The sequence below is a fragment of the Doryrhamphus excisus genome, chromosome 22 (genome assembly GCF_030265055.1).
Source record: "Doryrhamphus excisus isolate RoL2022-K1 chromosome 22, RoL_Dexc_1.0, whole genome shotgun sequence".
Lineage (NCBI taxonomy): Eukaryota > Metazoa > Chordata > Actinopteri > Syngnathiformes > Syngnathidae > Doryrhamphus > Doryrhamphus excisus.
In genome coordinates, this window is record NC_080487.1 from 11,677,448 (window position 1) to 11,694,729 (window position 17,282).

Consider the following 17,282-nt stretch of genomic DNA (forward strand, 5'->3'; position numbering starts at 1 on the left):
ATTTTTTAATAAATTAACACAAATTAGACATTTTATTATGTTAAGAATTGAACCAGATTCAGCCACATTTGGGCCCTCGCCCCACAGGTTCCCTACCCTTGTGCTAATCATAATTTCAATGTCACTGAAATGTGCATATTTGACAGTTTTTGCCTCTTATTTAACACATTATTATCATACTTTTCCACCTCTGGGATTGACTTGAGCTTCCCAGGATGTCACTTTGGAAGTTTCATTCAAATCTGATAGCATTTCAGAATAAAAGCCTTGTGAAATCTGCATCATCTACACTGACATTATCGCTTTTTAAATGGGCTTCATGCGGTTGTATATTAGATTTTGGTGTGTTAGATGTCAAAGTTTATTGTGTCATATTTACTCCATGGTACTTTACGACAGACGTGAGCTCCAGAGACCCAGGGACACAATTTAAGCCCCGCAGGAAGCCAGGCATCGACTCGCTCTGCCGGCGGTTGTCCTGCATTGCATTTGTCGCTGAAGTATGACCTCAACTGTGGCTGCCGGACTCTTTCATCCCTTGTAGAAACGTAAACATAATTAATTATGATTGAGAGAAAATCCAAAAACGACGCAGCGATGTGACAGGAGGATTTAAAACCAATGAGGCACAGCAACACCACCACCACTACTACCACCATCAAGTCGTCATCGGTGGCTCCAGCCAGGTCTTGCCCGTGCTGCTGCACTTAAACTGGGGAGGAAACCCCGAGGATCACGGCCTTTTGCCCGGATGACACCCGCGGTGACTGACTGTACCGCTAAGCTAACCAATGTCTTCATAAGGGTTGGAAACAAGAGTGAGGAAATGGCGTGTTGGGATTTTTCGTTGCTAGGAGTGTTTTAGTGGTTCTTTGCTGCCGGATGGACGCAACGGGAGTCGCTGTTGTTTGGGCCGTGAGTGACAGTTTAAAGAGCTAAAGGCTCCCCCAGGTGAGACCACTTTTGGACCGCTAGCTTGATCGACCATTTCATGCTAACGTCCACTGCTCGATACCATATTACTGATTAAAAAAATAATATAAATAAAAGACACTCATAGTGACTCTAGGCACTATTTTAACACTTGTAAAACTTTGTTGCCCACATGTTATGGACTTTATTTCGACTTTTAACATCTCAATTGGCATGCCAGATGTGATTGTTTTTAAGGTAGTGGTTAGCATTCTTTTAATCGAGTTTGACATATATGTATATACATACACATATATATATATATATGTATTGTTATTATATTAGGACATATTAATGGAGGTTGCAGTAAAGTGTCATGTTTTGTCACTCATGTCAACAAAGCTACTTTCAAGTCAGATGAACAATAGTCATCCTCGGCACTTGCCTGATTGAAAACCTCCAATTACGACGTTAAATAGTTTTTTTTTTAAGTTATACATTTTTAAAAATTTGACCCTTTAATTTTAAGTGTATAACGTCCTCCAAATACTATTATAATAAAGTCGTGTTTGAATAATATATTCCTTTAATTGTGTGCCAATGAAGCAAGACACTCACTGCCTGTTTAAAAATCGATCGATACAAAGACATAGTTTTTGAGTTATAAGTATTGAAACTTATTGACTCTGTCGTTTTGAAGTTAATTTTGTGCTAATTTCCTGTATCTATAATAACCTGTATGTGAATAATAATTTTTAAATCGGCTTTCCTTGATTAAATGCTAGGTTGTCATTATTAATAGAAAGCTTCGTCACTGCCTGATTGAATATCACTCATTACGACTTATATATTTTCACAGTGTACCTTAATTTTCAATTACATTTTTGAAAACCTCATTAAATCTCATTAAAGTTCATCTTGTCTTTGGATAATAAATTAATACACAGAAAGAATAATAATTATTATGTTTATGGAATTGTCTGCCATTTTTTTTTTCAGGCATGATGGAAGGTCTTAACAGCCAGGCAATAAGCTTGGACCCTCGCAAGCAGGAGTTACTTGAAGCTCGTTTCACTGGCGTCGGTGTGGCCAAGGTAGCTATATATGTATGTATTTACTATATATATATTCACATGTACAAATGAATAACCCCACAAGTGTGTTTGAACTGCATGGCTTCATACATACGGTGAGGTGTTTACTGTATATGTACAATAGGACCCATCTCTTAAAGCAGCAGATGACTAATATATATAGCGTCTGTCTTGTGTTTTTCCAGAGTTCGGCCAACAGTGAGTCATCAAGCCAGTCTCTTTGCAGCATGGGGTCCCTGAGCGACAAGGAAGTGGAGGTTTGTATTAAAGGGGGGGCGGGTAACAGGGAATCACAATCACACACACACACACACATACACAGGCACTTGTCAGCCATGTTTGCTGCTAGCGTCCTCAGCAGCTGCCTGAAATATAGAAAGCCAGATGCAAATACATCCATATATTTTTTATACTATTTATCCTCATTGGGGTCGCGGGGGTATGCTGGAGCCTAGCCAAATGCAAATGTTATATAATCATCTTCTTGTGTTAGCTTTCTGGGATCAGCTTATGTTAACGGGTCGGTTTTAACCCGTGTATTAAATCAGCTATAAAATACACAAAAAATGATTAAACATCAAATTTGCTTCTCATGTCTTGTTTACCTTATTAGGCTTCCTCATGCATGAAAATGTTGGTTTTAATAATTTTATTGTGGGCATGTAGGCCTTTTTTTGTCACTATATCCCTCGATTTCAATTTCCGAAAATGGTAAAATGAACGTCAAACGAATCATATTAATAAATAGAGGTTATTTTGTTACCTGGCTATTACTGAAAGCTATAGAACAGGGGTCTCAAACTCAATTCACTTGGGGGCCACTGGAGCTAGGGTCTGGGTGAGACTGGGCCACATCAGGTCCCCCCCCCCCCCCCCCCCCCCACAAAAAACGCATTTATTAAAAACAGAAAAATATACAAACTTTTTCAGTGCTTTGGTTGGATTTTTTATAAAATATATACATATTTATATTTTATTAATATAATTTTTTAATTAATTTATTTTTTATGAATTTATTATTATTTTTAATTTATTATATTTTATATAAAAAAATTAAAACCACTTCTCTATTGAATTATGTCCTGTACGATTGCCTAATAGGCCGGATATTGATTGTTATTAATTTTTTTATAAAATATATGTATTTTTTATATTTTATTAATATAATTTTTTTAATACATTTATTTTTTATGAATTTATTTTTTGAATTTATTATATTTTAATTACAAATATTAAAACCACTTCTCTATTGAATTATGTCCTGTACGATTGCCTAATAGGCCAGATATTGATTGTTATTAAAAAAAGATTTATAAAATATATATATTTTTATATTTTATTTATATAATTTTTTAAATACATTTATTTTTTATGAATTTATTTTTTGAATTTATTTTATTAAAAAATATTAAAACCACTTCTCCATTGAATTATGTCCCGTACGATTGACTAATATTGCTTATATTACATATTATATATATCAATATTGATATTGATTGTGTGAAATGTTTACAATTAAACAAAGTTAGAGTTCGGCAATCTGGTGTCGTCCCATGTTTGTTGCATATCCTGTAATGACACCAGAGAAGCCGAAACCAACTGAACCCACCAGAACCAAAGGTCACACAGCAGCGACCATGTTTCTTTTCAGACACTGGAGAAGAAGGCCGAGCAGAGAAACCGCAAGAGAAAAGGAGACGTGTATGACAGCAACAGTCCAGGTAAATCTAATCTGCAACGCTCAACCCTCCACTCCTTACACAATGTTCTTTTCTTGACTGCCATTACTCTTATTTCCTGTCTGGCCCTGCAGGAAAGGGAAGAGGACACAAAGCTGGTGATTATTTTGAGGTGAGGACAAATTAAATAGAAGTTTCACTCCGTATAGATCAGGGGTCTCAAACTCAATTTACCTGGGGGCCACTGGAGCTAGGGTCTGGGTGAGATGGGCCGCATCAGGTTTTCCAAAAAAAACCCAAAAAACCCATTTATTAAAAACAGAAAAATGAATAAACTTTGCTTTGGTTCCGTTTTTCTACAATAAAAGCTCTGATAAAACATTCCACTGTTCTCAAATATCTTAATTTTTATTTTTCTACACAAAATAAGATGAAAAATAAATAAACAAATCAAGAACTTTTAATCAAATTATTTTTTTCAGATTAAAATGAACAAAGCATTATTAGAGCCCTGTAGACATGACAAAACACGACTATAGTCACATTTACACTCTTTTTATTTACAACATATTGCGCAACTGCAGGGTCTTGAGACACATGCTAACTCGCAAACTAGAGAGCTAGCGACCTAAACGGTAGCCTTCAAGTTATTTCCTTTCAACTCAAATAGCCAAAAACTTACCACTTCCACACGGATAGGGAGGATAACTATTAACAGTTATTTAACCTTTAACATGAACATTAATCAAACGTAATAATTTTTTCTGGGTACATGATACCATACAACATCCATATCAAACTTGCGTGGGCCGCACTAACATTAAACTTTCATATCAAGGCGGGGGCCTTGAACTAGTGTCCTGCGGGCCACATTTGGCCCGCGGGCCACGTGTTTGAGACCCCTGATATAGATCAAATTTTCATGTGCTAATACTAACACCTCCTCTGTTCTTCCCTTGTTTATCCAAACCCACTCGGTCCTGTGGCTAGTTTGCTGGTAGCAGTGGGTCTGGGACCAGTCCGGCCCGCAGTATTCCCATGCTGGTACGCTCCTCTTCCCAGCACTCACTGTCAAATCCTTCGGTAAGCCTCCACCCTCCTCGTCGGCACAAACTGGTGTCATTTTTTTTTCCTGTGAAAAGAACTAAAGAAATTGTCAATTATCAATAGCATTTATAGAAATGATTTAAAAACAAACCATCAATTCAACATCACACCTCCCCTCTACGTTTCTGTGTTGGTTTGAAGTTCCAGCAAAGCAGCCCTTCATCGGCAGGCTCGGCCCACACAGACTCTTCATCATGCAGCTCTGTGAAGGCGGCCCCCGCACACTCGTGCTCCCACAAAGCCACCCAGGTAACAGGCGATATTAACTTGTTGCTGTTTGTCCCCCCCACCCCCCTCCATAATTGCTCAAGGTGCTATGGTAATGGTTTAATTTCATTTGAACATGCATCAGATTACAATTGAATGCATCCCATAATCAGTTCACAGTTCCACATGTCCGAAAGGAGTAGGAAGAAGCAAAGCTTATTAAATCCTACCCCTCCATCTGGTACTTTTACAATCAGTAACTGTTACATTTGTTCACTTCCTGCTTTCCTAATATAATTTAAGTTTTTTTTATTTTATTTTTTAAATTATTTTTTTTTTAAAAATTTTAATGGTTTGATTTCATTTGAACATGCATCAGATTACAATTGAATGCATCACATAATCAGTTCCCAGTTCCACATGTCCGAAAGGAGTAGGAAGAAGCAAAGCTTATTAAATCCTACCCCTCCATCTGGTACTTTTACAATCAGTAACTGTTACATTTGTTCACTTCCTGCTTTCCTAATATAATTTAAGTTTTTTTTATTTTATTTTTTAAATTATTTTTTTTTTAAAAATTTTAATGGTTTGATTTCATTTGAACATGCATCAGATTACAATTGAATGCATCACATAATCAGTTCCCAGTTCCACATGTCCGAAAGGAGTAGGAAGAAGCAAAGCTTATTAAATCCTACCCCTCCATCTGGTACTTTTACAATCAGTAACTGTTACATTTGTTCATTTCCTGCTTTCCTAATATTTTTTAATTTTAATTTTACAGTACCGAAGTACTAGGTGATAATTTAATTTAATTTTACCCAAGTACTCGGTGATTAATTTTAATTTTAATTTTAATTTTAATTTTAATTTTAATTTTAATTTTAATTTTAATTTTAATTTTAATTTTAATTTTAATTTTAATTTTAATTTTAATTTTAATTTTAATTTTAATTATTGCTATTTCCTATGACTAAAAGTGGCTGAATGTTTTCAGCTTGCATCCTGACCGTACGTACAAACCCACCAACAGCTATTGTTACACATTAAAATTATTAAGTTCGACATTTTGCACTGGTGTCAGTAATGATTATGAGAGTATGACGAAGCATTTTGTCGTTGTGCTAAAGTCCGACATGACGCTGCTAAAACTGGTGGCGCTGGAGAGGAACAAGAACAATGACCTTGAGAAGAAAGAAGGGAGGATAGATGACTTGCTGAGGGTAAGAGCAAAAAAACTAATTAACCATATTTTTTGTCTAAAAGGCAATTTAAGAGCTGCTTTTGAAGTGTCAAGAGTGGTTGCACTCCTGAAGCGCTACCTCTGCGTGTGCTTTAAAATTCACTGTTGTGTTCTGAAATGTAATTGTTAATAAAAATACTATAATTTGCAGTAAATTGAATACTAACAGTTATTAATTGGTAACCGCTGACTGTTTTTTTGCAGGCCAACTGCGACCTGCGGCGTCAGGTGGAAGAGCAGCAGAAGATGTTGGAGCGCTTCAAGGAGCGCCTCAACAAGTGTGTGAGCATGAGCAAGAAGCTCCTCGTTGAAAAGGTTTGTTTGCATATTTCCTGTAGTCGTCCCTCGCCACATGGCAGGTTCACTCAATAATGTTTTTACACCCTGGACTGGTGGCCAGCCAATCACAGGGCACATATAGACAAACAACCATTCACACTCACATTCATACCTATGGACAATTTGGAGTCCCCAATTAACCTAGCATGTTTTTGGAATGTCGGAGGAAACCGGAGTACCCAGAGAAAACCCACGCATGTGGAATTGAACTCGGGTCTCCCAGCTGTGAGGCCTGTGTGCTCACCACTCCTCCGCCGTGCATCCCTAAAAAAAAACCTCCAAATTGTCCATAGGCTACCCTTAGAAAACCCGGCCAGAGATGGCCGAGGTTGGAATCGAACTCGGATCTCCTAGCTGTGTGGCCTGCGCGCTAACCACTCAGTCCATAATACAGTCATTAAGTTTCAAAAATTCATAAATTAATTAATTGATCGCTGTCTTGTGGTTGACTATAGCCTATTATTAGTCTAATCAAATATTGCAATACATTCATTCATTCATTCATTTTCTACCTCTTATCCTCACGAGGGACGCAGGGGTGCTGGAGCCTATCCTAGCTGTCTTCTTCAGGCGAGAGGCGGGGTACACCCTGGACTGGTGGCCAGCCAATCACAGGGCACATATAGACAAACAACCATTCACACTCACATTCATACCTATGGACAATTTGGAGTCGCTAATTAACCTAGCATGTTTTTGGAATGTGGGAGGAAACCGGAGTACCCGGAGAAAACCCACACATGCACAGAAAGAACATGCAAACTCCACACAGAAATGGCCGAGGGTGGAATTGAACCCTTGCGCGCTAACCGCTCGACCACCGTGCAGCTGAAAAAATGCATATTTAAGCAAATTATGTATGTATTTTGCCAGAAATTTAGCATTTTCTAGCATAAAAACATCTTTCAATGAATGAAAATACACTATAAGGTATCCAGAAGATGCATTCAAAGACGTAATTCTTTGTCACACTGGTCACTAGTTGTCCATAATGTTACTGTTGTGTTCACTGAGTCATACATGAATCAGACTTAATTAATTGTAGGTTTGAATTATCGCAAAACAGGCATCACTTCCTGTCCTTCGCATGTTTGGAACAGACACAGGCGCCAGTCTCATGTATGTTTTAAATAGCTTATTATGATTATGTCTATTATATTGTATAATATGAGTGTAAATAAGGGACTTATGTCATGTCGAGAATCCTTCAATTTTAGAAGAATTGTGCATTAATGAATCTAGCGTTGTGTTACCGGTAACAAAACAAATTAGCATAATATGTAATAATATATCATAAACAGTGCCGTATGACAAAAATAATCGTACTTTTTTTTAATGGTAGTCGAAGCAAGAGAAGAGCGCTTGCCGGGACAAGAGCATGCAGGACCGTCTGCGTCTGGGCCACTTCACCACAGTCCGCCACGGCGCCTCCTTCACCGAACAGTGGACAGACGGATTCGCCTTCCAGAACCTCATCAAGTCAGCTCACGAGCCCCCAAAACACGGCGTCCTAGGAACGAGCTTTGCAACTGAATGTGAAATCGATGTACTCTCTTTAGGCAGCAAGAGCGCATCAACTCGCAGCGTGAGGACATCGAGCGGCAGAGGAAGCTCCTGGGGAAAAGGAAGCCGCCCCCTGTGGTCCAAACGCCGCCGCCGAGCATGGAGCACAGTAAACGGAAAAGCAGGAGCAACGGCCAAGAGACTGAAGCGTAAGATCCCGACACTCTCTTGCGGTGTTTTGAAATCTTGCTAATTCTGCTGTATCAATGACAGCAGGTGCATATTTATATATACATATATATATTTAATTTGTATATACATTTATAACTGGCTCAACATGGCAACACACAAGCACCAGTTAGCCTATGCTACCAGTAATGGTTAAAAAGAACAGATCCGTGTGTAGACATCTGTTTACCGCTTCATCGTTGCTGCAGTGGAGCAACAGCAATTCAGGAGGGGCGCTGGTCAGCTGACTGATGTCATGTGACATCTGCAAAGTGACTTTTACGCGATTGCACGGTAGCTCGCCATCGGTCTAATGAGCACTCCGTGGTTTAGAGCAGAGCATAGAAAACATAACATGTTCATGAGTTTACCATGACAATAAAGAATTATCTAGCTAGCTATCTAGCTTGATAGCTTGCTTGACAGCCTGCTACCTAGCTGCTCGCTATCTATCTAGCTATCTATCTTTCTATCTAGCTATCTATCTTTCTATCTAGCTATCTAGCTTCTATCTAGCTATCCTCTATCTAGCTATCGAGCTATCTATCTATCGAGCTTCTATCTAGCTATCCTCTATCTAGCTATCTAGCTTCTATCTAGCCTCTAGCTATCTAGCTTCTAGCTATCTAGATATCTAGATATCTAGCTATCTAGCTTCTATCTAGCCTCTAGCTATCTAGCTTCTGCCTATCTAGCTATCTAGCTATCTAGATATCTAGATATCTAGATATCTAGATATCTAGCTGTCTAGCTATGTAGCTGTCTAGCTATGTAGCTTCTATCTAGTTATCTAGCTTCTAGCTATCTAGCTTCTAGCTATCTAGCTTCTATCTAGCTTCTATCTAGCTTCGCGCTATCCAGCTTCTATCTAGCTTCTATCTATGTAGCTATCTAGCTTCTAGCTATCTAGCTTCTAGCTATCTAGCGTCTATCTAGCTTCTATCTGTCTATCTAGCTTCTATCTATGTAGCTATCTTGCGTCTAGCTTCTAGCTATCTAGCTTCTAGCTATCTAGCTTCTAGCTAGCTATCTAGCTTCTATCTATGTAGCTATCTATCTAGTTTCTAGCTATCTAGCTTCTATCTAGCTATCTAGCTGCTATCTAGCTTCTATCTATCTAGCCTCTAGCTATCTAGCTTCTGCCTTTCTAGCTATCTAGCTTCTATCTAGCTTCTAGCTATCTAGCTTCTATCTAGCGTCTAGCTATCTAGCTTCTAGCTATCTAGCTTCTATCTAGCTTCGAGCTATCTAGCTTCTAGCTATCTAGCTTCTATCTAGCGTCTAGCTATCTAGCTTCTAGCTATCTAGCTTCTATCTAGCTTCGAGCTATCTAGCTTCTAGCTATCTAGCTTCTATCTAGCTTCTATCTATCCATCCGTCCATCCGTCCATCCGAGCTCTGTAGACATGAAATAACACCCCTATAGTCACCTTTTTACGCTTCAGTTATTCTTAGTTTACACCACATTGCTAATGCAATTGCAGGCTACAGACGGGATCACTGCAGCAGGGACACGAGACGGCCATGGCTCCTTAGCATGCCAGCAAGCTAACTAGTTAGCCTGCAGTTTATTTATTCTAAACGTAAGAAGCCATAAAAACATTTAGTCATTACTGATGCCTAGTGGCCAGTGCCCCCCCCCTTTTGGAGATGACATTATTGTCATTATTTATTATTATCATTATTTACATTTGTATATTTGTGTATTGTATGCCATAACTATATATGATGATTTTTTTTTTCTTCTTCTTCTTTTTCAACATGACCGATACCACTTCAGCCTCTCACTAGCGGAGTACCATGAGCAAGAGGAGATATTCAAACTCCGAATTGTTTATCTAAAAAAGGTACCTTACAAATAAATAAATGATAAAAGGAACTAGTTTATAGCGTTAAATACAGATAATGGATGTTTATTATGTTTGCCCCGCCCCCTGCAGGAAGAGGCTGAGACCCAAACAGAGCTGGAGCGCTTGGAGCGAGTCAGGAACCTCCACATTCGAGAACTGAAGAGGATCCACCACGAGGACAATTCACAGTACGTGCAGTATCATGGAGTATATTGACCAGCCATCACATTAGGTACACCATATTGAGATATCTATACCAATATCAGATCAATAGGGTCATTTTACCTTAATACAGGAATAATAATAATAATAATACTTAGTTTTGATTGATGCTGTAAAAAGAGGGCGGTGCATGTGTACCTAATGTTGCGGCCTGTGGCTGTAGTCGTTTGTGACATACAACATAAAGAGGTCTCACGCTGCAGATTCAAAGACCACCCGACACTAAACAACCGCTATCTGTTGCTACATTTACTTGGAAGAGGAGGTTTCAGTGAAGTTTACAAGGTAAGCAGCCGCTTGGTTTTGATGACGTTGCGTATTCATTTCATCACCCGATTGTTTGTTTTAGGCCTTCGATTTGACCGAGCAAAGGTATGTGGCCATTAAAATACACCAGCTCAACAAGAACTGGCGAGACGACAAGAAGGAGAACTACCACAAGTGAGTAAAAAAGTATCTCCTTGTATCGTAGCTGGGGGTGAGACGGGGGTCTTTATTTCCGCTTGTTTTTAAACATTTTAAACAACTTAAACATTCATTCATTCATTTTTCTACCGCTTATCCTCACGAGGGCCGGAGGGGGTGCTGGAGCCTATCCCAGGCGGCATACACCCTGAACTGGTGGTCAGCCAATCACAGGGCACATATAGACAAACAACCATTCACACTCACATTCATACCACTTACGGAGTCTGTTGAGCTTGCATAGTAGTTGGTTAATATTCTGCATCATACATTGGTAGTGTATTGTCTGGTTGATGTGGCACAATACTCTTACTGTAGTACTGTAGCTATATATGCAGTATATGTATTTACATTCCAGCAGCCATTTTTATTCATTCATTTTCACGGAGGAGCTGGAGCCTATCCCAGCCCTCTTCGGGCACATTGGACTGGTGGCCAGCCAATCACAGGGCACATATAGACAAACAACCATTCACACTCACATTCATACCTATGGACAATTTGGAGTCGCTAATTAACCTAGCATGTTTTTGGAATGTGGGAGGAAACATGCAAACTCCACACAGAGATGGCCGAAGGTGGAATTGAACTCGGGTCTCCTATCTGTGAGGCCTGCGCGCTAACCACTTTTTCCGCCGTGCTAAACTTAAACAATATTAAGTAATATATTGTATTACTGGCTATACTGTATATGCTATATAGATACATATATAGCTTATTGTTTGTTTACGCACATGTTGATCACAATCAGTTGGTATTTAAAATATCATGAAGAAGTTTCACGATGTAGTATTTTGATTAACGTGTAATAAAATCACCTGTACTTAGGAATGTGTGACCATAATAAAAAATACACATCTTGTGTTGACGTTCACTTTGTTTCTTATTATTGAGAGAATAAAAAAAATAGCAAAATGTTCAGCGGCATATGACCCATAATGCAATGTTAATGAATTAATTGGCTGCATAAGTAATAATGTTATCATTGGCAGGACCTTTTTAAACATTTCAGGCACATTTTTCATCTCCTTAGGCACGCCTGTAGAGAGTACAGAATCCACAAAGAACTTGATCACCCTCGGATCGTCAAACTGTATGACTATTTCTCTCTCGACACAGATTCGTAAGTGTTTCCGCATAAAAATTGCATTGAAATTGCATTGAAATTGCATAGAAATTGCATAGAAATTGCATAAAAATTGCTTAAGAATTGCTTAAAAATTGCATTAAAATTGCATTAATATTCTGTTTTAATAATGTTGATTTTTTGGGGTTTTTTTGTGAAGGTTCTGCACAGTCCTGGAGTACTGTGAGGGCAACGACCTGGACTTCTACTTGAAGCAAAACAAGCTGATGACCGAGAAGGAGGGTCGCTCCATCGTCATGCAGATCGTCAACGCACTGAAGTACCTCAATCAGATCCGGCCGCCCATCATCCACTACGACCTCAAACCCGGTACTACATGCAAGATCATGACCACCGCGTGGTTTGAATCGAAGCTCATATCTACTCGTTATCTACCGCGTTAGGCAACATCCTGCTGGTCAATGGGTCCGCTTGCGGCGAGATCAAAATCACCGACTTCGGCCTGTCCAAGATCATGGACGACGACAGCTACAGCTCTGTAGACGGCATGGAGCTCACCTCCCAAGGAGCAGGCACATACTGGTTCGTGCGTTGGACGGACGGAGCGGAATCCCTGACAGATTCATATAGTAACGCTGCAGTTGCTGTGGAATCTTGCAGGTACCTCCCCCCGGAATGCTTTGTCGTCGGCAAGGAACCTCCTAAAATATCGAATAAAGTCGACGTTTGGTCATTGGGGGTCATCTTTTACCAGAGCTTATATGGACGCAAGGTAAGGAAAAGTCTACTGGAATTCCATCGGCACTTCCATAGGTATGAATGTGAGTGTGAATGGTTGTTTGTCTATATGTGCCCTGTGATTGGCTGGCCACCAGTCCAGGGTGTACCTGAGTTCAATTCCACCCTTTGGTATCTCTGTGTGGAGTTTGCGTGGGTTTTCTCCAGGTACTCCGGTTTCCTCCCACATTCCAAAAACATGCTAGGTTAATTAGCGACTCCAAATTGTCCATAGGTATGAATGTGAGTGTGAATGGTTGTTTGTCTATATGTGCCCTGTGATTGGCTGGCTGGCCACCAGTCCAGGGTGTACCCCGCCTCTTGCCTGAAAACAGCTGGGATAGGCTCCAGCAACCCCCGCAACCCTTGTGAGGATAAGAGGTAGAAAATGAATGAATGTATTGCAATATTTGATTAGACTAATAATAGGCTATAGTCAACCACAAGACAGCGATCAATTAATTAATTTATGAATTTTTGAAACTTAATGACTTAATGACCGTATTATGGACTGAGTGGTTAGCGCACAGGCCACACAGACCCGAGTTCGATTCCACCCTCAGCCATCTCTGGCCGGGTTTTCTAAGGGTAGTCCGGTTTCCTCCCACATTCCAAAAACATGCTAGGTTAATTAGCGACTCCAAATTGTCCATAGGTATGAATGTGAGTGTGAATGGTTGTTTGTCTATATGTGCCCCGTGATTGGCTGGCCACCAGTCCAGGGTGTACCCCAGCATACATGTGACCTAGTGAGATGTAACAGTAGCAGGAGTGTATTCATCCACAGTGGAGTACATGGTACACTTCTACCACCATGTACTTCAGAATAAATGAGGTCATTCTTTGAACAGTTTTTTTTTTCTCCCCCCTCCCCCACCAGCCGTTTGGTCACAACCAATCCCAGCAGGACATCCTCCAGGAGAACACCATACTTAAAGCTACTGAGGTGCAGTTTCCTCCAAAACCAGTAGTCACCGCTGAAGCCAAGGTATGGATATCCAGTATATCCAGTATATAGACGGTACAATTTTATAGATAAAACACATTGAAAAGATGGTGATGCTCAACTGGTGGGTTAGGACCTGAAAGGAGGTTTCATTTGAATTAGTTTAGTTTAATTTAAATTATTATTATTTTATATTTAAAAATATTAAATAAATATTAAATAAATAATTAAAATATTTTTCAAAATTATTATATTTGTTATATTATTTTATTAAATTATTGTATTTATATACATTTCTCATCTTTTTTGGGGCCATTTTTTATATGAAATATCATTATTTTTTATCATCTTTGTGCATTTCCTTAACTATGTGCTCTGAAATGCAATTTACACAGGAAATTAAGTGTTTATTTTTTAAAATAATTTTATTTTTGCAAAAATATGTCCCACATTGGCACCAGTTGGGAACCCTTACTGTAGATTAGTCATTATATTGATATATTATGAAGATAATTAATTTTAAAAAGTGATTTATTCATTTATTAAATTGTAAAATATTATCTCAATTGATTATTATTTTATGACAGATTTTTTTCTATAGTTCATCCAATTTTTTTTAGCTATCTTAATAAATAATGAATTGAATTACAAATTAAATGTAATTAATAAACACTTGACATGGCTGCACGCAGACCTCACAGCTAGGAGGACCAGGGTTCGATTCCACCCTCGGCCATCTCTGTGTGGAGTTTGCATGTTCTCCCCGTGCATGCGTGGGTTTTCTCCGGGTACTCCGTTTTTTTCCCACATTCCAAAAACATGCTAGGTTAATTAGCGACTCCAAATTGTCCATAGGTATGAATGTGAGTGTGAATGGTTGTTTGTCTATATGTGCCCTGTGATTGGCTGGCCACCAGTCCAGGGTGTACCCTGCCTCTCGCCTGAAGACAGCTGGGATAGGCTCCAGCACCCCTGCGTCCCTCGTGAGGATAAGCGGTAGAAAATGAATGAATGAATTGCAGTATTTGATTTGACTAATAATAGGCTATAGTCAACCACAAGACAGCGATCAATTAATTAATTTATGAATTTTTGAAACTTAATGACTGTATTATGGACTGAGTGGTTAGCGTGCAGGCCACACAGCTAGGAGACCCGAGTTCGATTCCACCCTCGGCCATCTCTGGTTGGGTTTTCTCCGGGTACTCCGGTTTTCCATGAGGAAAAGCATTAGAAAATGAATGAATGAAATACTTGACATAAAATAATATGATTTAATTTAATACATTGTTTCTTTTTTTTAATTGTCTTTCTATTTAATTGTGTCCCAACCAAAACGACTCATCTTCATGCCTTCAGAGCTTCATCCGTCGTTGCCTGGCGTATCACAAGGAGGACCGTGTGGATGTGTTGCAGCTGTCAAAGGAACCCTACTTAATGCCGACTCTCCGAAAGACCCTTGGCGCTACTGGCGGCGGGGTCGCTGGCGGGGTCGCCGGTGGCGGCGGCGCACCTATGGCCCCTCCCTTTGCCTCCACTTCTAGCTGCTACGGCAACAGTGCCTCCAACTGAAGGATCTTGATGATTATTTTAATGAATGATGATGAATGGGAAATGTGAAGAAACTGATGACATGGGCACCCGAGTCGTTTAAAAAAAATCTACAAAATGAAGGGTGGACGCCAAAGATGGGCCCCGTGTGCATGCAGTAATGCTATGAGTAATTTCAACGGGGGTTATTAGCGCCCCAAATTTTTTTGCACAAAAACAGCAGGCAGAATCACGTCTGCTCTGTGAAATCAGCCATTTAATATCAGTCATTAGAAGTACCACACATGGACTATTACTACAATGACTGAAAACCAAAGTATATACAAAAATGGGAAAAGGGGAGGGATGCTTTTACTAGCATTAACACGAGTAAATAACTGGAATTATTTTTAATTAACCCACTCAAGGTCCACTGTTTACTTCAGAAAGGGGAAATAATAATAATAATAATATCATGTACAGCTGCTTATTGTTTTCAAAGAAACACGGTAAGTAAGTAAGTATTCAGCAATATTACCGTTCTTGTACTCGTCTTATATTGGGTCATGTTGAGCAGGGGTCCCCCACCCACGGACCTGCATGGGCGGGGGTCATCATACATTATCGCCATCTTATTTATATAATGTATTATGTAAAAACTAAGACAAATGAATACAGATCCACCATCCACCAGTACAAGCCTGGACCTTATTTTTCAGAGAGATTATTACATAATATATATGATTGATTGTGGCACATATTTCAAAAAGTACCGGCTTCACCCCCTGCACACGGTCCGGTGGTTTGGGGGGGGACCCCTGATCTAAAGCAGTGGTTCCCAAACATTTCAGTCATGTACCCCCCTTTACTCCTGCACAATTAAAAAATCAAATCCACACAATGAAAGAGCTTGGATATATTATGAAATATATGACACATTTAAAAAAAATTAAAAAAAATGTATTTTTCAGCGGCTAATTAAAAATGGAGAGGGTTTTAGACGGTAAGATAAGGTTTGTTTTCTGTTATGGTGACTTTATTTGGATATACAAGGTCAGTGAAAATGATGTGACACATTTGTAGGTTAAATAAAAGGCAAATCAAGTAAAAAAAATTTTTTTTTTATATTCGAAAAGTACATATAATGCCATTATGTTTTCATTCATTCATTTTCTACCGCTTTTTCCTCACGAGGGTCGCGGGGGTGCTGGAGCCTATCCCAGCTGTCTTCGGGCGTAAGGCGGGGTACACCCTGGACTGGTCGCCAGCAAATCACAGGGCACATATAGACAAACAACCATTCACACTCACATTCATACCTATGGACAATTTGGAGTCGCTAATTAACCTAGCATGTTTTTGGAATGTGGGAGGAAACCGGAGTACCCGGAGAAAACCCACGCATGCACGGGGAGAACAAGCAAACTCCACACAGAGATGCCCGAGGGTGGAATTGAACCCTGGTCTCCTAGCTGTGAGGTCTGTGCGCTAACCCCTAGACCACCGTGCCGCCCGCCATTATGTTTTAAAAAATTAAATCAGTTCTGGCGGTGCGAGTTCTCACGGTTGATTTTTTTGAAGTTGGAAGTTGGCATTTTATGTACTTTTTGAAAATAACACTTTTTATTTTACTTTATTTTGCTTTTATTTAACCTGTAAATATATGACACATTAAAAAAAGTGTATTTTTCAGCTGCTAACTAAAAATGGAGAGGGTTTTAGACGGTAATATAAGGTTTGTCTTCTGTTATGGTGACTTTATTTGGCTGTACAAGGTCAGCGAAAATGATGTGATACATTTGTAGCTTAAATAAAAGGCAAATAAAGTAAAACTAAATTTTTTTATGTTCGAAAAGTACATATAATGCCATTATGTTGGGAAATTATTTTATTATATTATTATATTGGGGAATTATTATGGGAAAAAAATGTCATATGTACTTTTCGAAAATAACACTTTTTATTTTACTTTATTTTACTTTTATTTAACGTGTGTCACATCATTTTCCCTGACCCTGTATATGGAGTATTGAAGTGACAAAGTGTGGTAAGTGAACTGTGATCTTTTGCTGGGCTTTGGTCGTGCAAAATTG

General features: G+C 39.1%; 1 protein-coding gene across 2 annotated transcripts; it reads left to right on the plus strand.

Moving 5' to 3' along the window:
* Positions 1-463: 463 nt before the first annotated feature.
* Positions 464-16,293, plus strand: LOC131109596 (serine/threonine-protein kinase tousled-like 2). 2 transcript variants are annotated; one of them, XM_058061761.1, is made up of 21 exons: positions 464-951; positions 1,912-2,018; positions 2,192-2,263; positions 3,658-3,727; positions 3,820-3,857; positions 4,676-4,768; positions 4,934-5,041; positions 6,130-6,222; positions 6,447-6,557; positions 7,924-8,060; positions 8,141-8,293; positions 10,093-10,159; positions 10,253-10,350; positions 10,588-10,669; positions 10,734-10,825; positions 11,883-11,972; positions 12,136-12,305; positions 12,380-12,518; positions 12,597-12,708; positions 13,594-13,701; positions 15,019-16,293. In XM_058061761.1, exons 2-21 carry the CDS (start codon positions 1,914-1,916, stop codon positions 15,229-15,231), a joined length of 2,151 nt encoding a protein of 716 aa, XP_057917744.1. In that variant the 5' UTR covers positions 464-951; positions 1,912-1,913; the 3' UTR covers positions 15,232-16,293. The 2 variants fall into 2 exon arrangements, with proteins under 2 accessions (XP_057917744.1, XP_057917745.1); XM_058061762.1 differs by having other exon boundaries at positions 465-951; positions 1,912-2,006; positions 15,019-16,291.
* The last annotated feature ends 989 nt before the right edge of the window (positions 16,294-17,282 follow it).